Genomic DNA, 24,590 nt, shown 5'->3' on the forward strand with positions numbered 1-24,590 from the left:
GCTTGTTTCATTAGCACAGAACATTAGTCAAAAAATCTGCCCTCCTGTTACAGCAGGAGCATTCATTCATGAACATTCGCGTCCTTCTGACCAGCATTAGCCGATTGATGTTGGCCCAGTGCTTAAATTCAAATTATAACATATATGTAGAATCGTTAGTGTGGTTATAAAAGAACAGTGTTCAAATTTGTTTCAATAGAAAATTTAATGCTTGTGAATTGAAAAGAAATTAAACCTAGTGAATGATATATATTACCCGGATATGCGACACAAGCATCCACATACTTAATTAGGGCACTCCATATTATTGTATATGACATGATAGAGGTTATTTCAGCAAACCAAAATAAAGCTGCTACTTATATGTACATATGCATGCATTAAAATTGATTATGGTAGAGAAGTTGGTCTATATCTTGGGTTGAGAACTTCTGAATGGAATATCGACTGCTTCTGCGAATCCAGGGTCGCCCTTGCGCTTGAAGTCGAAATTGTCATCAAGCCAGTCCACAAGGTGTGCTAGGTTTTTAATCTCCATTAGTTCTTTCAACATTGGTTTCTCTATGCCCATGTTCTCCATCATAGTGTATAGGTGATGTTGTAGGAGTTGGTATGGTAGTCCGCCGAACTCCATGGCGTAATGGAAAAAGAGCTCTATTGTGCCCCATGGGCATTTTTCGTGACCAGCGAAAAGTGCAGGATTGGCTAGCAATCCCCGCACAGCCATCACCCCTTCTACGTTTGTGTACTCGTGGATATGCTGGAAATCCTCCAGACTGAAACAGTCACCGTTTGCAACCAGTGGAACCTCTTTATTCTTAATGTTCTCTTTGATGTATTTGATGGCATCTAAATTTACAGGAACAGATGAACGCGTAGTTCTGGTCCTGCCATGAACTGTAATCCAATCTACTCCAGCTTCGCATAAGTTATTACAGAGCGTGACAGTTTCTGCAATGTTGTCGTGTATTCTAATTTTCGTCTCTAGTCTAACCTTGTCACCGTATTTTTCCTTCACAGCTTTGACCATGTTACACAACAATTCTCCATTGTATATTAATGCAGAGCCAATGCCTTCCCTCACTTGTTCACGGATCGGACATCCACAGTTAATACCGATACCGTCACAGTACGGGTATACCATCTCAGTGAATTTGAGAAGATCTGCAACGTTATTCACACCCACCTGAACGATTAACGGTGTATCGTCTCTGCACGTTGTGAAATCTGCCATTCTGGCATGGCCGTTTCTAACAAACTCTCTCGCTAAGATCATTGGAGTATACACTATGTCAACATCATAATGACGGCAAGTTTGTCTGAATGCAAGTTTCGAGTAGCGAACCATGGGACCCGCAATGGTAGCCGGTCTGTTATGAGTCTCTAGTCTGGATTTTATAATATGCAAAGGATCATTACTTTTGGATAGCTCTTTAGGTGGCGGAATACGTACTGAACATGAAGACATCATGCTAATAACCCGTAATTTGCTTACAGGTTGACGAAAGGGACGTGCTAATATTATTGCCTTCTTGGATACTTTACTCGAAAAGATCCCTTTTAAATTCGATGAGGCGAACTATTCTTAAGCGGTTCTTAAGCGATGACTAGGAGAGCTCAAGCGGGCTTATATACGATAACAGCCTCCACATCGAAAACGGACTTTATCTCATCGCTCTTGCCATCTAATCTTTTTTCGTCAAAGTTTATACTGAAAAAAAAAAAGCATAGAATAAAATCTTGAATTTTATCAAAAAACAAAAATACCCAATTAGGTATTTACAAGCGGTTTGTATTGAGAAGATATAATGTTACATGCGCATACATATTGGAATGGACACAGATATATACGTTAAAAGATGATGTAGGAGTGAGTGTTCGTTACAGGGAGCAGTTTCTGACACATACATATTAGGTTTGGAAATGAAATGAAATGAAGTGAAAGAAAGAAAGAAAGGAAGAAAGACAAAAAAAAAAACAATAGTTAACGTCTCATAAATGGATAGTTAGCAAATCGTTAGAGGAAAATGGTTTGTTACATGTAGGGCACTTTCTCATTCTAGCAGCCAATCTTTCCTTACAACATGATTCACAAAAGACGTGGCCACAAGTTTTCAAGGAGGTGTTCTTCCAATTCTTGGAGCATAGGGAACAGTAGATGATGGTACGGAAGTTTTCAAGTTCTTCAGCTAGCGCTCCGCTGTCACCACCGTTTGAAAGGAGTGTTTTGTATAGTTTCTTAGATTTAGCTTCAGCATTGGAGACTTTGATTCTTAGCTGTTTGTTTTCAATATCTTTATCCTTAACCACTGATTCCAATTCTGTCTTAGCGCCTATTAGTTGTTTATTTTCACTTTCGAGGCGTTCAGCCGATTTCTTGAGCTTATTGTTGTCAGAAGTTAGCTCCGCAATTTTCATGGATGTTTCTTTGTTAGAATCCTTCAAGCGTTTTTCGTTTTCTTGTGATACGTTGAGTTGCTTATGCAAGCTTTCAATCTTTTGTTGTAAAGTCTTTTCGAGCTCTTTCAATTGAACGATTAATTCGTTAGATTTGTTTAAGTTCTTAGAGAGGTTTTTGTTTTCTATCATTATTGCGTCCTTGGATCTCATTGCGGCGAAGTATTTCTCGCTTGCTTTGGTCTTTTCGACGGTTAGTTTGCTTAACACGGATTCCTGGTTTAGGTAGGTCGCGTATTTTTTATTCGAAATTCTTGACACTTCTTTGAAGGCCTTTTCGAGGTCCTGTAATTCTTTCATTAAAGCGTCTTGACTCGTGCTTTCATTGCTTCTCGATTCGACTCTGGTCAATTGTTCTTCTTGGATTTTTAGTAGTTTTTCCAAGTCGTCTATCATCTCCGATTTTCCCTTTTGCGCTTCCAAAAGGGATACTTTAGCCAGTAGTTCATCACGAATGGTTCTAATTCTCACCAAGTCTTTCTCTAAGGATGAGTTATGCTTCTTCAATGCATCCTGTGCTGCATGAAATTCTGATGTGAGTTTATTAGTGAAAATCTCTCTGTCGGAAGAGAGTTGTTGGAACTTTGTCATGTAAGCTTCGTTAATTCGTTGGAGGTCCTCGTTCTGTTTCATTAAACTAGAAATCTTTTCATTACCTCCTGATGCAGCGGTAGCTGCTGCGGCATTTGCCGAGGCAGCTTCCTGGGCGTTAGACTGTGCAGAATCAGGGCGTAGTGCAGCTGCAGATTGTCGTAGTTGCGATAACTCTTTTAGGTTCTGTTCCTTCCATTCCTTCAAGTCCTTTACTGTGGCTTCCAGCACGGCGATCTGTGATTTCAAATCGTTGATCTGCATTTCATGCTCCACTTCTGACACTGTCCGTTGTTCCTCGTTTGCAGCGGAACCCTTCTTCTGGTCAACGCCGCCGCTCGATCCTGCCGCATTCTCAGATTGGTTTTTCTCCTTCTTAACACTGCCGTTATCATCATCAGCGCTGTTGAAAACGCGGGATACGGTCTCGCTATCCTGTCTATCATATTTGGAGAGCAATCCTTCGTAGTACTCAGTTGTCTTCTTGAGCTTGGATTCCGAGGCACTAAGCAGGCCCTGCAACTTCAACTTGAGTTTTTCCAACTCCTGGAGTCTTTCGCTGGCGGCGCCACTAGCGGTGCCACCAGACCCACCAGCGCTCTTCAATATAAGCTGACATATCCTGCTGCTGTTTTCGGCTGCTGTGTGAACAAACGCACGCGAGTCACCTTCCGACTCACTAATAATCCGTTGCAGAAGCTGTCTATCCTCATCGTCACTACAGCTATCCAACAACGCCTGCGCCACAGCAACTAACGTAGACCCGCATCCTGCAGCAGATTCCATCGCTTCCTCTATCTTACCTTGAAGAACCTCATTCTCCTCCGCTAGACAGTTAGCCTTCGAACGCCACTGATTCAAGCATCTAAACAACGCCTCTTTCTGAAATGCTATTACATCGCGCTGCGTCAACGGTTCCGATGCGTCTGAAAGCTCCAATTTGGGCTTCTTCGCAATATGTTCATCCATCTAACCTAACCTAACTTAACCTAAAATCAGACAGAAAGAAAGAAAAAAATAAAATAAAACGAGCCAATCCAACACAATTCCCACTGGGCAACAACTTTACAGGTTACAAGGTATGCTAGAAAGTTTTATGGTTTCTCTTGAGCGCTGAATCTCAATTCTTTCTTCCCGGTTTGTCGATTGTGTCTGAACTCTATAGTGAATTCTCTACACTTTTTTTTTTTTACCAGATGTTATAAGTAAACTAGGATTTTTATTTTTTTTTTTGGTTTATTATTTTTTAAAAAAAAACTTTTTTGGATTTTGGAATTTGAACTTTTTTTTTTTTTTTTTTGCTCGGAAATCTCCTCTGGGCTTCCCCCGAGAGAAAGGAGAAGGAAAATAAAAATGAAAGTAAAAATCACGAAGAAGTCATGTGATAGTCACATGACTCAGATCTGAAATTCTTCTCTGCTTCAACTCCTGATTTTTGTGTCTTTGTTTACGTTTTTTGTGGTGTTTTTGTTTTTTTTCCGCCGCCGTTGCTTTTCGTGAACGTTCGCTCGAGAGAACGTCTAACAAAGCCACTTGAGATCTGGGAGTGCGCAGGAAAACGGTAGGACGGGAAATCAGGCAGAGGGCAGGCGAATGTGGCGTTGTTGAAGGTATGAGATGGATTGGTATGGAGGTGCCGCATACCTGTGCCTAACGGCACAGAAACAAGTCGTGAATACGGGCCGAAAGCGCGCTGAATGGTAGTGGGGCAGGAGGATAGAATAAATACTGCTGCAGGGTATATAGTATCTATTGCATGGCAATTCTATGTACAACATTCTGTAAAGTTTTCTAGATTGCGTAGAGCAAAAATGAAGCAAGTAGATTGGAAGGCTGCTTGCTATACGGAAAAGTAATGAATGGCACAGTGAAAGAAAAAAAATGGCATTGGCGAGGGAATTGGTGGGGCAGGTGTGAGCACGCCTGCCGCTAAGTAAGTGTGTAATAGATATTTTTATGTATATTTATATTACATTGCACCAGAATTACAATCACAAGTACAGTGCGTCATTCTACTTTAGTGAGTATTTCTGGATCCTTTTTTTTTTAGAGCTTTTCTTAGATCGCTCGATATGCGTCTCATCTCTTTTCGCAGAAGAAACAGTTTTCAAACTTATCATTTCTTCCATTCACACACAAAAGTACCATTGCCAAGACCCTGCAGGAAGAAGAAGAGAAGTTCAAAGGGTAAGAAATAGAGAGCCAGAGAAGAGTGACACACACCTGTGATTTGAGATTTTGTTTGCTTGTGTGTGTGTGTGTGTGTTTTACGTGCTTGTTTTGGTTTTTTTTTGGGTTTTTTAATAGTCTAAACAGTATGGATACTGGAAGACGAGGAGTGCAGCTTCTGAACTCGTTAAACAAGTTTATATCTCTAACAGCATCATCCGCTACTATTGGACACGGACCAGATCATGGGTTCTCGGTGTCGCAATTGAAGGCAGTGGCCAATTTCATCCGTTTGAACGTTCTTTCGCCGTTGCGAAGGCTCGAGCCTGATATATCAATTCCCATTTCTCGCGAGGATGAACAACATCATTTGGGAGAGCTCAGTAACGACGTTCTGGTCCAATGGTGGCTCACACTTCTTAATTTCTTGAACTCGGGTTTGATATCCGACACAACATCCAACACATCGCTGGCAATGGACGCAGTGTCCGTGTCTTTAGAGTGCATTAGTAGAATCATCACAATCACGGTACCCAAGGTCAACTCTCCAGATCGCGAACGTGAAATATATTCATACCATTTGTTGTTGACGGTACGATGGGTCACCAATAGATTGGTTCTGAATTCTAGAAGAAAATCAGAACTAGAATCAAGGAACTTTCAGCAACAACAACAACAACAGCAGCAGCAGCAGCAGCAGCAGCAACAGAAACAGAACGCAATGCTTGCCTTGCAGTTTGCTAAACAATACACAGCAGTCTTGATACCACTTATCGGAAAGATCATTGCATTTGCATTCTGCTTCTTGGACGACGAATTGCATTACGACGTAGAAGTGGTAAAAACCCTCTCCAAAAACAGATTCGACATAGTGGATATCTCTTCAGAGACTTTATTACCATGGAGAACAAAACAGGTTGTAGTTATTGAAGACGACGCACAACAACAATCCCAATACACACGGGAATTAATCAATAAGTTCAATAATGTCGAATTGAATGAACCCATGTCGCAAGAAACTAAAAAAGTTTTCCCCATTATGATCTCTTACTTACAAAACTCTCAAGTGCAAACTATATTTTTGTTCCATTACTGGTTCAATGTTCTAAACGCACATTCTGAATTGGGCCTCAAGCATTTAGAAATAGAAAAGTTTCCAGGTTTTGCGCTCATTCTTCACTTTTGTTGCAATACTCTAAAGCAGGATTTGGATAAACTTTCAAAGTTTATCAAAATTGAAGATAAACAGGGGAAACACGAAGCAGCCCTGCTGAAAACAACGCCAAACTCTAATCCAAATCAAATTAATGTTAGTCATGAAAAAATTATAAACTTCATCTTTACAAAGTTTCAAGGCGTTAGAATTATCGAATGCTATAGATCACTTATGGGATACTTCTATAATACCCGCATTGAGAAGACACTACTTATTGAACTTTTCAATCTACAGGAAAAAACGTTCCTTGCTTCATCCTCGTCTATATCAGCATATGATTCATGGATGGCTAATATCATATTCAACGTTTTGTTCCAATTTCAAGTATTTCATTTCGATACTTTACCAGAAATTCTAGAGAGCTTTTCGTGGAATTCATGGATCAATGGTATATTCGGTACCTTAAAAACCTATAACGTTGACTCCCAGTTAGTGGGATTGTTATGCCTTTTTAACACTTGGCAAAGCATTCCCTTGGTTTACCGTAAACGTATTGCTGGTGCACTCATTGGAGAGTTCTGGGACATGCTTTCTATCGATACCGATTTCCACATTGTAAACATCCTTTTCCATAAGCTTCTTATTTTCAAAGTTCTTGCAGATGAGAACATCTCTAAAATTTACCATGAGGCTATTAAAACGAAATTGTTCTCGATCAATAAGGAAGTGCTGTGCATCATAAACGCTTTTGATTATGACTATACTCAACTAGTAGATGAAAAGACTGTTCTCTTTTTCCATACGAATAATAGGTTGATCCTAGAACGTCAAGAACCACTGTATGAGGATGACTTACTCTTGATGAGTAATCTGAAACATACTGAAGGTAACATGGGGAACGCTAACAATACACTTCTTTTCACTAACATGTCAAGAATGTCTAACATACGGCCAGGAGTCGTGATTTGCAAAGGAAAGCACCCCTTTGATATTTCAGATGAATTAGTCAGTAGAGCCGCTCTAATGGTTGCACAAAAAAATAAGACAAAAAGAGAAAACGAACGCAATAGATCTTCAATTTCATCTAGCACATCTTCACTTAACAGTGATACAAGTGAAACAGATGATTCGAAGAAAGAAGGTGGTTTGAAATTTGGATTTGGAGCTCTGTTGTCAAGTTTCAATAACAATATCAAATCAAAACCTGATACTCCTCCAAAACCAACTCAAAGGAATTCAAACAGAAATAGCATTGCTTCGACTAGTACAACAGATACTTATGAAACACATGAAATGCTGTCCATGTACAGTACAGTCTCTTCAGTTGCATCAAATTCATCTAGATCAGAATCATCTGAAGATCTACTGTATAAATTATCGCAGCAAACACGTTCTCACATTATGAACAATAATGACTCTCCAGCGTCTAAAAAGCACAAACTTTTGGCACCGGTCGAAACCAAATATACCAGGGATATTGTAACCAAACCGCCAATTAGATTTATTTTTAAAACGGTATCAGTTAATTCTCAACTAACTCAAAAGAAGAACATGTTGGACAAAATCCAAGGGTTCAACAAGAAATGGGGGGTCAAAGTCGTTAATAGATATGACAAGCCTTTACCGGACCCATTAGGAATGGCTAGTGATACTCTAATAGATGGTTTTGATTTCGATTCTTTGTCACCCACAATTGAAGAACTTCAACAACTGAACCTAGTGGAAAATTCTGTATCGAATATTTACGAACACGATTCTTCTCAAGAACGCCGACAACAAGGGGGGGCAATGGAACCACCCCAGATAGATATTAGTCAACTATTTCCTGATGACACTTTTATGAATTTAACAGATGTACTGAACTCAACATCATATGATATCGAAAAAAACAAGCCGATTTCTAAAGTTGAAAGGATGAAGCTCATCACAAAGCTGACGAAATTAATCAAGGTGATCCACACTTTCAATCTCACTATGAAAGAGTATACAGAATTTAAAAAGGTTAACGGAAACAACCTAGTTTACATGGAATTGGACCCTGGATTCCACCAAAATCACTCCCTAAACAAAGGTCTCATAGCAATAGCTAGTTATAAGTAAATCTCTTCAAATCAATGTTAGAGGGAATTGTATTATGTAAAAGAATATATCCTCCTCCTTTATCTATGAAATATAATGAACTATTTTCATTTTTTTGGTAACGAAAGTTATTTTTTGTCATGAATTGTTATAATTTAGACCTATTTTGTCCAATTACGTATAAAAAAGAATCACCATAAACAGTAAAAAAAAATAGAGGCATCTATCAGAGGGAGAACATAGGTGACTGACGATTGATTCATCAGTGTACTACAAGACACATTATTATACAAATCTTTTAAGATACATAAATGTAACCAAATGCTACCGTGAAGGAAAGCAAGAAACAGGCAGATATTAGACTGGCGAATATCAGAGTACCGAAGATATGACACGTTATTCTCCATTTTAAAAGGAATTTGCGGAATCCTGTATATTTCACCGAAAACTGGGCATTAATATGGTCTAGAAGATGATTTTCTGTGTAATCACTCAATTGAATATGTATTTTCTTTTTATCAGGGTTTACAGGGAATTCAAACTTGAATTCGTTGATCATATCCTTTTTAATCGTTTTGGAAACAGAGTCGAATCCAGTGAACCTTGTGGATAAAAAGTCGACGTTCTGGAAACATGTTAGCGCTAATCTTTGACTTTTATTGTCAATTGTCAAAACCGCAGATTCAATTGGCTTCTGCGATGTACAATAAATACCTAAATTAATGGTAATCTCTAATGGTATATCTGACCGTACCATAGTATCCGACTCAATGATTGATGTAGAATTGGCTATTACAGAAAAATCAAAAGGAATTGTCCAGCTATTGAGCATGTTACTCAGTGGTATCAGATGCATTGTACTATTTGGAATCAATCGATTTATGAAATCTATCCATAACAAATTTGCAAGCGGGAATACAAGGATAACCTCAACAGAGATCAGAAATAACAAATAAGAAAACCATCTAGCAGCCTGGAGAGGTATAGACAAATTGATCTTCATTTTCACAACGTTACCCAAAATGAACACACTAGCACACTAATTCGAGTGCATCAATTATGTATGGCGGGTAGATGTTACCCTAAATTTCTGTATAATAAGATAGTTTTCATTTCAATGTTATTACTTTCAACTTTTTTTTACTTTCTTCCCTTAATCTTAGAAGACTAGAAAAGGTAACGAATTAGTGATTTAGACGACATTCCATATAAATTAGAGTATAAAGGAAATAGTGCAACACACAAAGATGCCGCGTATTTACCGATATAATGAAGCATACAGAAAGAAAAGAACACATTCCGAGAGTGTATACTTGTACGTAAATAGTAGAGATAGAGTAAAACAGAACGATGTGAAGCTAAAGAAAGTAATAATAATGTCCATCACTTAGACGGGCCTTCATGGTAAAGTGAAAGAGGTTGACACCTGTCACAACCATCACCACACCGATGGTAGATTTTTGAAATGAAGAAGTGAGTAGAAATCAAACGAGTAGAATTATTGGTCAATTGGTATGTCCAGATCATGATGATAACATATTCTCTCCTCCCCAAAAGTAATAATAGTAGTAATAATAATAATAATAATAATGATGATGATGATGATGATGATGATGATAGTAATAATAGTAATAGTAATAATAGTAATAGTAATAATAGTAATAATAACAACGACAACAACAACGGCAATAATATAGTAGAAAAAACAGGAATGGAAGTTTGGATAGAATTAGAATAGTTGCACACATATAGCTTTATCAATCTAAGAAGAAATGGATAGTTTTCGTTGTCATTATTCTAATGGAGTGTTATCAAGATACGTGGGAGATGCACCTTTTTTGGTTTTTTATAGTAACAATGGTAGTTTATCAATGAGTACTATGACCTCTGTGATATTTGAGACCATTCAAATTTTTATATCTCTTGCCACAAACCTCACAGCGATAAGGTTTGTCATTCTCCATGCCCATACCATCTGGGTAAGGTTCGTTAGATTCTGGGTCTATTATGCTGAAAGTACCATCGGGGTTCTCATGAAGTTTTTGATTTTGATGACCATGCAGCTTATGATACTTCAAACCATTTTGATTTTTATAAGTTTTGTCGCATCCAATAACTGGACACTTGAAAGGTTTATGTTCTTCATGATCCATGACATATAGCCGCCTTGCTGGATCATCAATATATCCTTGTTGTTTTCTATTTGATGAAACATTATCGTCATCATCATCATCATCGTCATCATCATCTACAGCGTCGTCAACATCGTCGTCTACTACTACACCACTTCCATGATCCACAAGCAAACCGGAACCGCTATCCTGTCTTCCAAGCCCCTTTGATTTCAAATGTGCGTTTGCTAATTTCTTTGACTTCTTTTGAAGCCCGTGTTGATTAGCGTTTGTTAGTGGAACGGTATGCGAAATTGAATCCATCGATCCGAATCCCATAACACCTCCAAGAGAGTTTTCATGCAAACCACCCATTACGCCTGTTTCCATGTAGTCTAGGTCAAGTCCGGTGCCAAGTGGCAAGGAGCGTTTAGCCGCCGGTTGGGACATTGTCTGATGAGATTTAGTGGAATATGAATTGAAGTTTGAAATGTTCCTTGTAGAAGAAGGTTGGTTGTGTTTGGATTGTAAGAACACTTCGTTTGTCGACACGGCGTCAACAAAGCCACCGTTCAAGTGAATCTGGCCGGTTGATGCTGAAGCCTGGACGGTCTGTGATAGAGTCGAAAGGCTAGCGTTAGATGAAGAATTATTCAACTGAGAACGCTGCGGCACTTTCGATTGAGAGAGATTATTGTTTATTTGTTGGGAACGTGGATCCAACCTTCTTGATCCCATACCATGGTTTTGCGAATCAGCACCACCCAGTTGCTGTTGCTGTATCCTTTGCTGCTGGTAGCTTACGCTGTTTGGGTCGAACTGGTCATGTTTACCCTCGGACCTCATGTTACCGTGTGAACTGTGAGGGGACATAGTAGCGTTATGTTGATGTAAATGGGAATGCAGATTAGAGTGTTGGTTGCCTGAATTTGCAGCGGCGGCAGCCGAATTGCTGTTACTGTGTGAGTTTGTGCTATTGGATGGGGAAGCACCAGCGCTAGTGCTGTGGTTTGTTGCAGTTTGCAGACTGAAGTTCATATTCACGCCAACCATGCCCGATTGGTGGTGGTTCTGCTGGCTGTGGTGGTTCTGCTGGTGCTGCTGGTTCTGGTGTTGGTGTTGACCATGCATGTGGCTGTTAATGCTGTTGTTGTTGTTGTTGTTGTTGTTATGGTGGTGGTGGGCGTTGCCAATCACGTGACCATGACCATGGCCGTGACCCCCAGGAGACGTTGCGATGTGGGCCTCCTCGTAATGGCGCAAAAGGTCATGCAAGCTAGGGAGCAGCTGGCCACAGCAGCTGTAGTCCTTACAGTACTGCTTTTCGAGGTTTGGCAAATACGCACCTGACGAGCCCGGAGGAGACGCAAACTTGGTCAAATCTAGCGGGCTCTTGGTCCCGGCTGTGTTTGGGACGTTTATTCCTGCAGCGGCAGCTCCGGACCCGTGTTTCCCTACATTGATGGGGAAACTCTTGCTGTTATGGCTGCCTGAGAGAGCGTGGTCCTTTGCGTAAGTTTGACTATGAATCATCACCTCATCTCGCAACCACGAGCTAATTGTGAGGGACCCCCATGAAACACCACCGATCCCCTGCGAATGTGCGATGGAATCCCTCCTCAACTTAGCCATCTGCTGTGGGGCCAGGCCCTGCTGGCCCTGGCCCTGGTTTTGTGCTTGTGCTTGTGCTTGTGCTTGCGTTTGTGCTTGGCCCTGGCCATCGCTGATAAATATCCCCGGAACAGACCCAGGATGCGACACACTCCCGCCAATGACTCCGCTGTTGCTCCTGCTATTTCCAGCACTGGTACTCGCAGGCATAGCCGCAGTAGTAGTAGTCGTCGTCGCCGTAATCTCCATGGCCCCTGGTCGACAGTTATCCTCCAATCTTGAAACTTGCAACTGCAGTGTGTGTGCTGCTATATACTAATAGGTGATGTTAAAACCCAGAGAATGAAATCCCAAAACACAATAGATGAAATTTAGTACTGTACGTGTGATTCAAATCACAGACGGGCTGGCTCTCTTACTCTCGCTCTCGCTCTCGCTGACTAGAGTACTGTAAATTAGTGTATTTTCTATCTAATTTCACTTCTATAGCCTGGTCTATCAACCGTAATTGATAAACTATATATTTCAGAGAGATTGAAATTAAATAATGACAAGATGTCAAAGTGCCCAGAACCACCTGTATAAAGATATAGACGGACGGACAGACAAACAGAGAGGAACAGAGGAACAGACAAACAAAAATGAAATAAAACCAATCAAATCAAAACAGACGACGGCCCAGCTGCCATCATCCGTCCATCGATTCATCGTTCATTCATTCATTCATTCATGCATTCACCGATTCACTCATTCATTCACTCATTCATTCCCACTGGCCCTTACCATTCCCTAGCCATTGCCATTGCATTGCCATTGCCATTGCCATTCCATCCGCTCGAACTGAGTGCACACTTACTTTCCAATGGGCTTCCAGTGGTATTACACTACCAAGCATAGGTATCAGCACCACTGGTAATGGTGCAGCGCACAGGCTTTCGTTACTTCCGAGAACAGCACAGGGGACAGACAGACAGACAGAGAGACAGACAGAGAGGTCCTGGCAGAGGGTGCTGCGGTGTAGTGCTGGTGCGGTGCGCTGCGGAGATGTTACTTTAAACGAAACGAAACGAAACGAATATAGAGAGGGCAGGAGAGAGTTGCTGCGGAGATTTCTGTTGAGATAAAAAAGAAACGAGGCGACGCGCGCAGTGTTTGGAACATCTGTATGAGGGCGCTGCGGGGGCGTCTGGGCTGCTTACCCGGCGGAAAGTGTCATCACACCGTACGGAGAGAGTTCCGCTATTCTTTTTTTTTTATTTTTTTCCCCTGTGCCTTTTGGCGAGAGGGGGAGGGGGGCAGGGACCCGTCGCTGCCAATGGGTGGGCCAGTCGTCAGAGGGCCAGTCAGGCGCCAGTGGGCCAGGAACAGGAGGGACTGGGACTAAGGTGGGTAGGGGACAGGGTAACAGTGGAGTCACGTGAGGGAAAATTAAGTCCCAACTTTTTTTTTTTTTTTTTTTTTTTTTCAGCGAGCCAGCCTGCCAGCCAGCTGCTGAAAAGTTTCAAAGTTTCAAAGTTTCAGCTCATCGCGATGAGCTTGTATTTATTTGGAGATCTGACCTGATTTGAGTCTGACACTACGAAGCATAGACGCCGTTCCCGACCTTCTCTCCCCCCATAATCCCTAATACCACCCTCCCAATGTCCGCCGCTAAAAGACCAGCCTCAGATGCTGACGCATCTTCGGCTTCATCTTCGGCCCCAAAGAAGATCGACTCCAAAGGCGTCGCCCAGCTAAAGCCAGAATACATTGTCCTCAACGACCAGCCCTCAACCGTGCAGTACGACGACGAAGAGTCCTCGTCCTCCCGTCTAGACCTCGACGCCCAGCAAAACGGTAACGGCAAGGGCAAAAAGAACAAGAAGTCAAAACAAAGAGGCCAAAACAAAAACCGTGACAACAGACAGGCAAGGGAACAGAACGCGTTATGCTCCAAGTTCGTGTGCAACGTCAACGCTACGTGTCCGTTCGGTGACAAGTGCAGGTACGTGCACGACGTTAAGCAGTACCTCGAACACAAGGCACCAGAAATCAAGTCCGAGTACTTCCCAGTGTGTCCCGTGTGGCAGTCGCTTGGCTACTGTCCAATGGGGTACAAGTGCTGCTTCTTGTCCTCCCATTGCAACCTAGAGACCCTTGAATTGAACGAAGTACAGGACCCAGACACTAAACAGAAGCTCTACGACGCAAACCACGAGATCAACCACATCGACGGTGAAAGGAAATACGATTTGATCAAGAAACGCTTCCCCTTCACCAAGAGCGAACACATCCTAGAGATCATCGACGCCATGCAGCAGGAAAATAGAGATTCGATGGCCGAGGCAGAAGCCGGAGCTAAGGCCAGAGCCAAGGCTAGATCTGCTGCGCAGCAAGACGCTGAAACTCCTGCTCCAACAGAAGCTGGAGAAGCTCCAGCAGCAGAAGCTCCAGCAGCAGAAGCTTCACAACCTCAGCTCTCCCCACAAGCACTAGAACAAAAATCAAAAGCGGACCGCAAGAGAGAAAGACAACGGGAATTGTACCTCCAATACCGCGACACCCGCTACTTCGCACAAGAAAAACGTAAGCTAGACCTCCACCACAAGAAAATCGTCTCCCCATTGACCACCGTCGGAAACCTCCCTTACCGTCGTCTAATGCGCAAACTCGGTGCGGACGTTACTTATTCAGAAATGGCCTTAGCGGTTCCGCTCATTCAGGGTACTAACTCAGAATGGGCTCTTCCGAAGGCTCACTGCACCGAATTCCCGGGATTCGGTGTCCAAATCGCTTGCTCAAAGACTTGGCAAGCAGCAAAAGCAGCAGAAGCCATTGCTGCAAACATCTCGGGCGTCAGCGAAATAAACTTGAATAGTGGTTGCCCAATTGATCTTCTATACAGACAAGGAAGCGGAAGTGCCTTGTTAGACAACCCTGCAAGAATGATTCGTTGTCTAAACGGTATGAACTACGTCTCAAACGATATCCCAGTCACAGTAAAGATACGTACCGGTACCAGAGAGGGCCATCCAATTGCCCTATCCATCACCAAGAGACTGGTCATGGAAACTGACGTCGCCGCTATCACTTTGCATGGTAGAACTAGACAACAGAGGTACACCAAACTGGCTGATTGGGACTACGTCGGAGAAGTAGCCAATGCCGTTAGAACCTATGAAGCAGAAAAGCAAGAAAACAAAGAGCTAAGAGACGGCCAAAAACTACAATTCGTCGGTAATGGTGACTGTAATAACTGGGAAGATTGGTACAAGCATTTGGAAAACGAAAACATCGACAGTGTCATGGTAGCGCGCGGTGCCTTGATCAAACCATGGATCTTTGAAGAAGTTGACGCCAAACAATACTTGGACAAATCCTCTACCGAAAGACTCGAAATTTTGAAGGACTACGCCCAATTCGCCATGGATCACTGGGGTACAGACCAATTTGGTATTTCGCAATGTCGTAGATTCTTTTGCGAATTTATGTCTTTCTTCCACAGATACGTGCCAATGGGTATTTGCGAAAGGTATCCTGTCTTATTGAACGAGAGACCACCAAATTGGAAGGGCCGTGATGACCTTGAAACTTTATTAGGATCTGCCGATTCTAATGACTGGATCAAATTATCTGAACTCTTCTTCGGTAAGGTCAACGATGAATTCGTTTTTACTCCAAAGCACAAGAGTAACTCTTTTGCTCCCACTACTAACTGAGAGAGAGAGAAAGACTAAGAGATAGAGCCTCATTAATCATCACACTGTTGTAATCATGTCAATATGCTTTTACATATACGTATACATATACATATATATATTTGTGCGTGTGCGTGTGCGTGTGAAAATATACAAAATATAAACGCAGTTCATCATTTCATTTGTTCCTGCAGAGCAGTAGACTGTTCTTTCAAACGTGCTATCTCCTCATCGATATCGGCGATCTCCTTGGCTAAAGATTTTTGCTTTGGAGGCAACTCGTCTTGTTTGGTCTTCAATGTAGTCTCGTACGCATCCTTCATGTCGAAAAGTTCCCATACAAGCGTAGCCACACGAGTCAACAAAAACGTGAGAAACAATGTGATGCCAGTTAAATACATATTTCTCTGCCAAAAGAACTTCCTTGACAAGATTTCCGTCTTGCCATGCGGATAAGTCCCAACGCCCGATTCCTTCATTCTGTCCAATTCACTTTCAATACCATATACTCTGTTCATAGAGTCAACAAATAGTAGTAGGATAAAACCTAGTACACATTTGATGGTAATTTGAACCGTTGACGACAGGAGCGGTTTTGATAGAGCCTTGATCACGGGCTTCTTCAGCACCAAAGGGAGTGGCAGACCCAATAGCGTTAAGGTAATGAGCTCAACAACGAGAATGGCGTACACCAAACCATGATACAGAGACATGCTTTCAGGGGTAGATAGAACCTTTAGATCGCGATTCGATTCTTGATCATATATATAAACTTGAAACGAGCATTTGAAATGGTTGAACATCCAAGTTGGCGAGTGTCTTGTCGATTGCGATGCCTTGTTTTTTAAAGGATACCTGTACACTTTTTCATACTGGTGTACGTAAAGTAAATCCAAGACACCTGTTACCCGGACACAGAAGAAATTACCAAGCTAACAGCTGCATTTACAGGTCATTCCAAAACCACGTGAGTGCAATTAACCTCACATCACTTTCTTCATCAGGATAAAGAAACATAGACCCAGTCCAAGTGGTATCGGTATAATTCTCTTACCGGACAGGGTAATAAAATTACAAAATGCCTTATACCGAGGTGTACGGAGTTAGACTCTTCGACCCGACCTGTTTTTGTTTCCTTCTCCCTCTCTCTTACCCCCTGTTATTCCAAGAGATTCTTTTCCGCCCAGGACCCGAAAATCCCAAGGAATGCCCGCTGGCAAAAACACAAAGCACCATCCTTCCATCACACACAAAAGACACATTAGTTGCTTTTTTTGCAGATCGTTTCTTTTTTACCTGTTGCTTCGAAAAAAATCTTTTTTCTTTCCCGTCTGATACAACCAGAAAAGCTGCTTTTACCACTTGTGCTAACTACATGTTGGTAAAACTACTTCTTCTCCCTGTTACAAACTACTACTAAACAACTGATTGATTCAAGCAATAGATAAGACACAATCAACAAGGAGAGGCTACAAATCAGAGGGTCCAGAGCAACTAGATGCAATAGTTGACGGTGGCTCGGACTTGGTGCATTGGCGGAAGCTAGTGTGATTTTCTCTCACCTGTGAATGGATCCATATAGTAGTATATGACACACACTATATGGAGTAGTATGGGATATGTATGGGTTTTTGGGTTGCAATAGTAGCTAGCCCGGTTACCTTACCTTACCTTACACTTACCGTACCAAATAACATTACTAAAGAAAGAAAAAAAAGAGAAACCAGCCTCTCAGACCCCCTATAAGGGGGGTGGGAATTGTGCTGGTGTGTGTGCCTCTCATATCGTGTAGCGTGATACTCTATTAAGGGGGATGCGAGCGTTTAATATGAGTAAAAAAACCAGTATGTGTTTGTGTGTTAGTGTGAAAATGGTGCTTGTATATCATTACCCGCACAACACCAAGCGCAGGCCTTTGTCCCTACGCGAGCTGTGCGCGTTGTGTGTGCGCCAGCTGCGTTTGCTAGGCTGGTTTCCTTTTTTTTTTCGCGTAATATGCGTGCTGTCATCTTTTTCCTTCTCCTGGCTTTTCAGTGCAGAGATTCCAGGAGGCTTCTTGTTTTTTTTTCTTGAATTGAATTTTTTTTTTTGAAAATTTTACTAGTATATAAACACGGGGCTGCTCCTGAAAAATAATTTTGGGCCTTTTTCGTCAGTAGTTGTTGTTAGTTGCCGTTTTGGGACGGTTTTGTGTATATTTTTTCGCTTTGTGCTTTCTTTTCTGAATTAGTGTTTGCGGTGTACGCTGCAGTGACTGGCTGAGTGAACGCAGTGTGCAAAGGATACTTTTTTTTTTAAAATACCTTAACAACAAAGCAAGAAATATAGAACCGGCGCCAAAAAAAAATTAGTGTGACTGACTGAGTGACTGCTAGTTGATAGGTGTTTTATTTTTTCTCTAATAGTACTAGTATTATTATATTTGCATTACCCTACCTGTCTGTTTATTTGAGCGGTTCAGATTAACAAACACACACGCACTTTCATTTTATTTTTTCTTTTAAATCTCCGTTTTCCGTTCCGTTTGCCGATTTTGATTTTTCCCTTTTCTTCTTTCATTCGTAATTGCGGGCGGTTATCATCACGTGATTAGTTGTATTATATAAGAAGAAGGAAAAGACTAAAAAAGCAACAATAGAAAAAAGGCTAGTGTGAGTATTTTGTTTTTATTACTGGAGATGCAGATGGCCGAGACACGTGACTTAAAAGAAGTGCCCAGTGAGCACGCGACTGTTGTTGACATGAAACCCTCTGGGGGAAACGTTGCTGTGAATGGTAACAGCGCGGGCGGTGTTGGTGATATGAAGGCTGAAGGCGGTGCGACTGCGGTCGGAGCGGCGGTCGTGGCTACTCCTGCAGCAACACCAGAAGCTGTTCCAGAGGAGACTGTTCCAGAGGAACAACCTGTTTCAACTGAGGCGGAGCCAACGGCAGCAGCAGCAGCAGAACCAGTGGCAGGAATAGAGACTCCTGCAGATGCACCTGTGGATACACCTGCAGAAGCCACTGCAGAAGAAGCCCGTACAGAAGCTCCAACAGAGCCTAAGCCAGAAGAAAATATGGTTCCAGCTCCGGCCCCACCCCAAGAGCCAGATATGAACAACCTTCCGCAAAATCCGATGCCTGCTCACCAAAAGAAGCACGCACTCACCGCTATCAAAGCGGTTAAACGCTTAAAGGATGCCAAACCTTTCTTGAAGCCAGTGGATATTGTCGCCTTGAACATTCCTCTCTACTATAACTACATCCCTCGTCCAATGGACCTCTCGACTATCGAGAGAAAGTTGAACGTAGATGCGTATGAGACTCCCGAACAAGTGACCGATGACTTCAATTTAATGGTCAACAACTGTATCAAGTTCAACGGTGATAAGTCTGTGATTGCACAAATGGCTAGAAACATCCAGGCCTCTTTCGAGAAGCATATGCTAAATATGCCTTCCAAAGACGCACCTCCTCAACAGCAAAAACGCACAAAGGCAAACCCTGACCAACCGGTGGTGATCAGAAGAGCACCATCGCAGTCAGGCAGACCGAAGCGTGAAATCCATCCACCAAAGACCAAGGATATTTATCCCTACGAAAGTAACAAGCCTAAGTCTAAAAAGCACCAAATGGAGATGAAGTTCTGTCAACAAGTCCTAAAGGAATTGCTCTCAAAGAAGTACTCGTCGTTTAATTATCCATTCCTTGAGCCAGTGGATCCAGTGGCATTGAATTGCCCAACCTATTTCGATTTCGTCAAGGAACCCATGGATCTCGGTACCATCCAGAAAAAATTGAACAACTGGGAATATCAGACCGCTGAAGAATTCGAGCACGATGTTAGATTGGTGTTCAAGAATTGCTACGCTTTCAACCCAGAAGGAACTATCGTTAACATGATGGGTCATCGTCTAGAGGACGTTTTCAATTCTAGATGGGCTGATAGACCAGTGATCCCTGACGAAGAAAGTGCGGACGAGGGTGGTGAATCGGATGATGGATATGAATCGGAAGAGGCTTCTGAAGAAGAACAAATCGACGAAACTCAAATTACTAACCCTGCTATCCAATACCTAGAACAACAGTTGGAAAGAATGAAGATAGAATTGCAACAGTTGAAGAAGCAAGAACTCGAGAGAATCAGAAAAGAAAGAAGAGCAGCCAGGGGTGCATCCAAGTCAAAGAGAAGAGGCAAGACAGGCACCAAGAGAAAGGCAGCTGGAAATGGTAAATCTGCTGCGTCTTCAGCATCTTCTGGTGGTAAGAGACGTAAGAAGAACCCATTAAAGGCTGTCGTCACTTACGACATGAAGCGTACCATTAGTGAGAGAATTGGTGATTTGCCCGAAAGTAAGCTTGAAAAGGCTGTAGATATTATCAGAAAGTCCATGCCTGAAATCGGTGCAGATGACGAAGTGGAGTTAGATATTGAACAACTTGACGAAAACACTATTCTAACGTTGTATAACACTTTCTTCCGCAAGTACGATTCCGCTAACAATGGTTATGCTGGAGTGGACGATGGGGTTCTGTCCGTTTCTTCTGAAACTGACTTGAGACACAGTTCTTTGTCACCAAACTCTACAAAATCAAAGGGCAAACGTCGGAGAAGTAAAGCATTGAGCGAAGAGGAGCAGAACAATCAAATACAGCAGATTAAAAACAAATTAGCCTCTTTCAATGCAAACTCTCCAATGAGTCCAAACACTTTGAACGCTCTAGCTCATCAACACCATCAACAACACAGTAACGAATCCTCGTCTGAAGATGACATGAGTAGCGAGAGCGAGGAAGAGTAAGTAAGACTTAACGAGTCAGCACATAGAGCAGGTAATGATAACGACGATGACGATAACCAAACAAACAAATAACTTCCCCCCCTAAAAATGGCTTTGAACGATTAAGACTCCACAAACAAGAGAGTGTTTTTTTATGTTCTATTTTCTCTTTCTTTCTTTCTCTCTTTCCCTTGTGTCTTTCTTCTATTCTTAATTTTACATGGATTTAAATCAAGCTAAAAAAAACTCAAAAACATAAATTTTGAAAAAATAACAGATTTGTAACATTAGCATAATAAACATATACATACCAATCACAACCCAACCTATCTCACCTCAATTGAATTGAACTCTTATCTATATATCTGTGTTTTCTTCTAATAAATAAAAATCCAAGAAATTGCAACCTTAAAATCGTAGATCGCATTGCCTACCATACGTATATATCCTGACCTTTGTCCGCTTGCATTATGTACCTGTAAAAAAAGGCGTTACATTATATAAAAAAAAACCTGCAAATCTGTGAAGTAATCTCAGTGGAAAAGGTACTGACTTTTATAAAAAACACGTTCTAAACGGCCTATAGGAAACTCCTAAACATATTGAAAGAGCTTCCTGATCACGAACAGGTTTAATCGTGAAATAGATAGATATTTTTCAGTGCTTTGACAAATGGGGTTTGGTTCTAAAAGAAAGCTTAAACTACTTTTAGGAGCTCTTTTCGCGACTTGTCTCATTTCTGTCTTTACGACTTATGGTTCAGACTCCCTCCCTGAGTCTATAAAATTTCCTATTGATACGAGCTGGGCTTCTGAACAACTCAAAGGATTGAAATCGTCTTTCGGCAAGAAGACCTCAACAACATATGATCCTAGTAACATAAAACAAATTCCTTACAGCGCAATCGAGAAACTTTATGATTATGAGTTGAATTCTGTTTCAAACATTGATTGGAGTCATTATGCATATGTTAACTATGCTGCTGATGAGAATTATCTCTGCAGCTCAATCATCCATTTTAATCGTTTATTGGAGACTGCTACGCAAGCCAAGCTGGTCTTATTGGTTGCTAAGGAATTGACTGAATTATCTCCAGATCACCCCGTCAGTAAGATGCTTGCAGGATTCAAAGCACTATCTGAAAACTGTATTGTCGAGCCCGTAGATACGATAACAATAACAGATGATAGTTCTGAATGGAGTAAAAGTTTGACCAAACTTCATGTTTTCGGACTCACCGAGTTTGAGAGAGTTGTATACTTTGATAGTGACGCTCTCATCACCAACAATTTGGATGAATTATTCTTTTTGCCAGACTACGTTCAATTTGCAGCCCCAGCAACGTACTGGTTCTTGAAAGATAGCGAAATTCCTGCTCTTGTGGAGGAAACAAAGAAAGTCTCTGCATCCCTTAATGTGACCAGCGATTTATATTTGATCGAGCAAAAGCTAAGCGAAAAAATTGCCAATGGAGAAGAGATTTACAATGATCTCCCTAACTTGCCAAAGAGTCTATATCCAAAATCTGAAAACGCGGACTTTGAATCTGAGGATAACACCTATTTCAAGTTCTCTTCTACATTGATGGTTATTAAACCGGAACAATCGCAATATGAAAGTCTTGTTAATGAGATAATACCAAAGTATACCAACGGGACAAAAAAATATGACATGGATTTAATAAACATCGAGTTTTATGACTTCAATAAAACCGTTGAGGATCAAATAAACCTATCGAAGCAAATTATGCAGGGTTTCAAACCCACAATGCTTGTTTTGCCTTATGACAAGTATACAGTGATAACAAGAACTCTACAAGATGAAAACTATCAACAATTATTGCACAACGGTATTTTGGGTTACGAGACCTCAGATAAATCTAAGGGTCCCGTATCGGCTAAGTATTACCATTTCAGTGATCACCCTACAAAAAAACCTTGGAACTACAAAAAGATCAGCGATGTTTCATGCGCTAAAAAAGCCCCAGAGGATTCTTGCAAGGTTTGGCTCAATCTCTTCGCTAACTACTTCGATGAAAGAGCAAAATACTGTGTAACCTAACTGTAATTACACTTGGCTTATCGACAAGAATATAACAAACGACAGACTTTCAGCTATTCTATATATTGAAATAAAACAAATAACCAGCCCATTTCATGAAGATTGCTATCTAAAAAGTGTAATAAATTTATGTTTCCATTCTACAAGAAACCCCTAATTATAGAATAAAATCTATAGGAATTAAAATCAATGACAAGTTGCAAAGCGTCCAAAGCAAGCAACTCTTTCTCTTGTGTGTTCTGTTCTGTGCATTTTTTTTTTTTTTTTTTTTTTTTTTATTTCTTTGGTGGTCTCGAGCGCTTTCCGATTGAACTTGAATGCACATAAAAAGGTTTTCAAAATACCTGCTCCATATTGTCATCAGATGCAGATCTTTCACTTACACCTTCCTTGCATTGAAAGAACTCTATTTTCATTCACTATAGTAGCATGTATCTCAATGTCAAACAAGCGGAAGTGGCATGTTTTATCGGCTATATGGGCACTAACAGGAAGGGATCAGGCACATAGTTAAGGAAATAATAGTCTACAAAAATATAACATATGAGTGTAGTTTTGGCACTGGTTTTGGTGTTAGGCGGTTGCTGCTCAAACGTGATAAGTTTCGAACATATATTACAAGGTAGCAGCATAAACTTGGGTAATGTTGTTACTTTTTCTCAGTTTCTTTCTGTAACAGTGATGCAGTTGCCCAGTGTATTCACTGTTGTATCACAACCACCTTTTTTAATCATCAGACGTCGAAAAATTCCATTGAAGATCCATTGTTTGGCAGTTCTTCTATTTTTCATGAGTTCAGTTGCTAATAACAGCGTCTTCAAGTTTGATATATCAGTTCCTCTTCATATCACAATAAGATGTTCCGGAACTGCATTGACTATGCTCATCGGATGGGCAGTTTGCAACAAGAGGTTTTCAAAGCTGGAGGTATTTTCTGCTATAATAATGACCTTAGGAGCCATAGTCACGTTATTGTATCGTGATAAGGAATTCTCACTTGATACCTTAAATTCTGCAAGTAAGAATAGTGGATTGACTAAAAAGTCAGCCATTGGTGTCCTTCTAATGCTCTTTGCAACTGCCTTGATGGCATTACTCTCACTGCTTAATGAATGGACCTATAAAAGGTACGGAAAGCACTGGAGAGAAACCTTATTCTACTCTCATTCCCTAGCTTTGTTACTGTTCATACCTGGAATTCCTAGACTAAAAGAGGAGTTCAAAGATCTCACCGTATTTTCCAACGTTATACAAGTGCCATTCCTCAAGCAACCAATATCCACAAAATTGGGAATGCTATTTGTTAATAATATGACACAGTTTGTCTGCGTCAATGGCGTCAATATGTTAGCAAGCCAGACTGATGCTTTAACACTTTCGGTTGCCCTATTGACTCGTAAGTTCATTAGCATTTTGTTGAGCGCATATATATACAAATCAGTGATGTCAAAAACGGCCTATCTCAGCACAACTTTAGTCCTCTTTGGCGCTAGTTTGTATTCTTATGCATCTAAGAAACGATCTGCACCTCTAACATAAACTATCCTTTATATTTTATGAGTTTTGATATAGATATAAGATAAACAGTTTCCAGAGTTGAATTAGGTTAAAGTGTCTTCAGAAAACTCCAATCCCCTTCCTCACATGTTACAGGCCTTACATATACTAGGAAAACGTAGCTAGCATCTCTGTACCTATATTATGTCTTTTGGTTTTGATTTGGCGCCAGTTCCCATATTCTTAAAAAGAATTGAAAAATACATTAGCTTCAATAATGTTCAAATTTAGAAAAGCTCATAAAACAATAATAAGTATTGATCGAACCATTATTCCTAAAAATCGGGGAATTGATACTTTTAAAGCACCTGTGAAATATTGAGCATCTGAAATAGCATTAATTGATCTGCTACTATAC

General features: G+C 41.0%; 10 protein-coding genes across 10 annotated transcripts; 5 read left to right on the top strand and 5 right to left on the bottom strand.

The window, feature by feature from the left end:
* Window positions 1–409: 409 nt before the first annotated feature.
* Window positions 410–1,471, bottom strand: DUS4 (tRNA dihydrouridine synthase; the record flags this gene model as incomplete). Its single annotated transcript, XM_022819765.1, has 1 exon — window positions 410–1,471. The coding sequence occupies one exon, from the start codon at window positions 1,469–1,471 to the stop codon at window positions 410–412; it is 1,062 nt and encodes a 353-aa protein (XP_022676298.1).
* Window positions 1,472–1,992: 521 nt separating this feature from the next.
* On the bottom strand, window positions 1,993–4,017 carry BRE1 (E3 ubiquitin-protein ligase BRE1; the record flags this gene model as incomplete). Its single annotated transcript, XM_022819766.1, has 1 exon — window positions 1,993–4,017. One exon carries the CDS (start codon window positions 4,015–4,017, stop codon window positions 1,993–1,995), a length of 2,025 nt encoding a protein of 674 aa, XP_022676299.1.
* A 1,348-nt stretch (window positions 4,018–5,365) lies between these two features.
* Window positions 5,366–8,473, top strand: AHK1 (Ahk1p; the record flags this gene model as incomplete). Its single annotated transcript, XM_022819767.1, has 1 exon — window positions 5,366–8,473. The coding sequence occupies one exon, from the start codon at window positions 5,366–5,368 to the stop codon at window positions 8,471–8,473; it is 3,108 nt and encodes a 1,035-aa protein (XP_022676300.1).
* Window positions 8,474–8,750: 277 nt separating this feature from the next.
* On the bottom strand, window positions 8,751–9,455 carry SEI1 (seipin; the record flags this gene model as incomplete). The annotated part of the gene is made up of 1 exon (XM_022819768.1): window positions 8,751–9,455. One exon carries the CDS (start codon window positions 9,453–9,455, stop codon window positions 8,751–8,753), a length of 705 nt encoding a protein of 234 aa, XP_022676301.1.
* An 865-nt stretch (window positions 9,456–10,320) lies between these two features.
* SFP1 (zinc-coordinating transcription factor SFP1) lies at window positions 10,321–12,423 on the bottom strand (the record flags this gene model as incomplete). The annotated part of the gene is made up of 1 exon (XM_022819769.1): window positions 10,321–12,423. The coding sequence occupies one exon, from the start codon at window positions 12,421–12,423 to the stop codon at window positions 10,321–10,323; it is 2,103 nt and encodes a 700-aa protein (XP_022676302.1).
* A 1,391-nt stretch (window positions 12,424–13,814) lies between these two features.
* On the top strand, window positions 13,815–15,872 carry DUS3 (tRNA dihydrouridine synthase DUS3; the record flags this gene model as incomplete). Its single annotated transcript, XM_022819770.1, has 1 exon — window positions 13,815–15,872. One exon carries the CDS (start codon window positions 13,815–13,817, stop codon window positions 15,870–15,872), a length of 2,058 nt encoding a protein of 685 aa, XP_022676303.1.
* A 152-nt stretch (window positions 15,873–16,024) lies between these two features.
* YET3 (Yet3p) lies at window positions 16,025–16,654 on the bottom strand (the record flags this gene model as incomplete). The annotated part of the gene is made up of 1 exon (XM_022819771.1): window positions 16,025–16,654. The coding sequence occupies one exon, from the start codon at window positions 16,652–16,654 to the stop codon at window positions 16,025–16,027; it is 630 nt and encodes a 209-aa protein (XP_022676304.1).
* Window positions 16,655–18,529: 1,875 nt separating this feature from the next.
* BDF1 (chromatin-binding protein BDF1) lies at window positions 18,530–20,635 on the top strand (the record flags this gene model as incomplete). The annotated part of the gene is made up of 1 exon (XM_022819772.1): window positions 18,530–20,635. The coding sequence occupies one exon, from the start codon at window positions 18,530–18,532 to the stop codon at window positions 20,633–20,635; it is 2,106 nt and encodes a 701-aa protein (XP_022676305.1).
* Window positions 20,636–21,286: 651 nt separating this feature from the next.
* Window positions 21,287–22,675, top strand: GNT1-A (glucose N-acetyltransferase 1-A; the record flags this gene model as incomplete). The annotated part of the gene is made up of 1 exon (XM_022819774.1): window positions 21,287–22,675. The coding sequence occupies one exon, from the start codon at window positions 21,287–21,289 to the stop codon at window positions 22,673–22,675; it is 1,389 nt and encodes a 462-aa protein (XP_022676306.1).
* Window positions 22,676–23,218: 543 nt separating this feature from the next.
* Window positions 23,219–24,214, top strand: YEA4 (Yea4p; the record flags this gene model as incomplete). Its single annotated transcript, XM_022819775.1, has 1 exon — window positions 23,219–24,214. One exon carries the CDS (start codon window positions 23,219–23,221, stop codon window positions 24,212–24,214), a length of 996 nt encoding a protein of 331 aa, XP_022676307.1.
* Between the last annotated feature and the right edge of the window lie 376 nt (window positions 24,215–24,590).

The sequence above is a fragment of the Kluyveromyces marxianus genome, chromosome 4, assembly GCF_001417885.1.
Source record: "Kluyveromyces marxianus DMKU3-1042 DNA, complete genome, chromosome 4".
NCBI classification, from domain to species: Eukaryota; Fungi; Ascomycota; class Saccharomycetes; order Saccharomycetales; family Saccharomycetaceae; genus Kluyveromyces; species Kluyveromyces marxianus.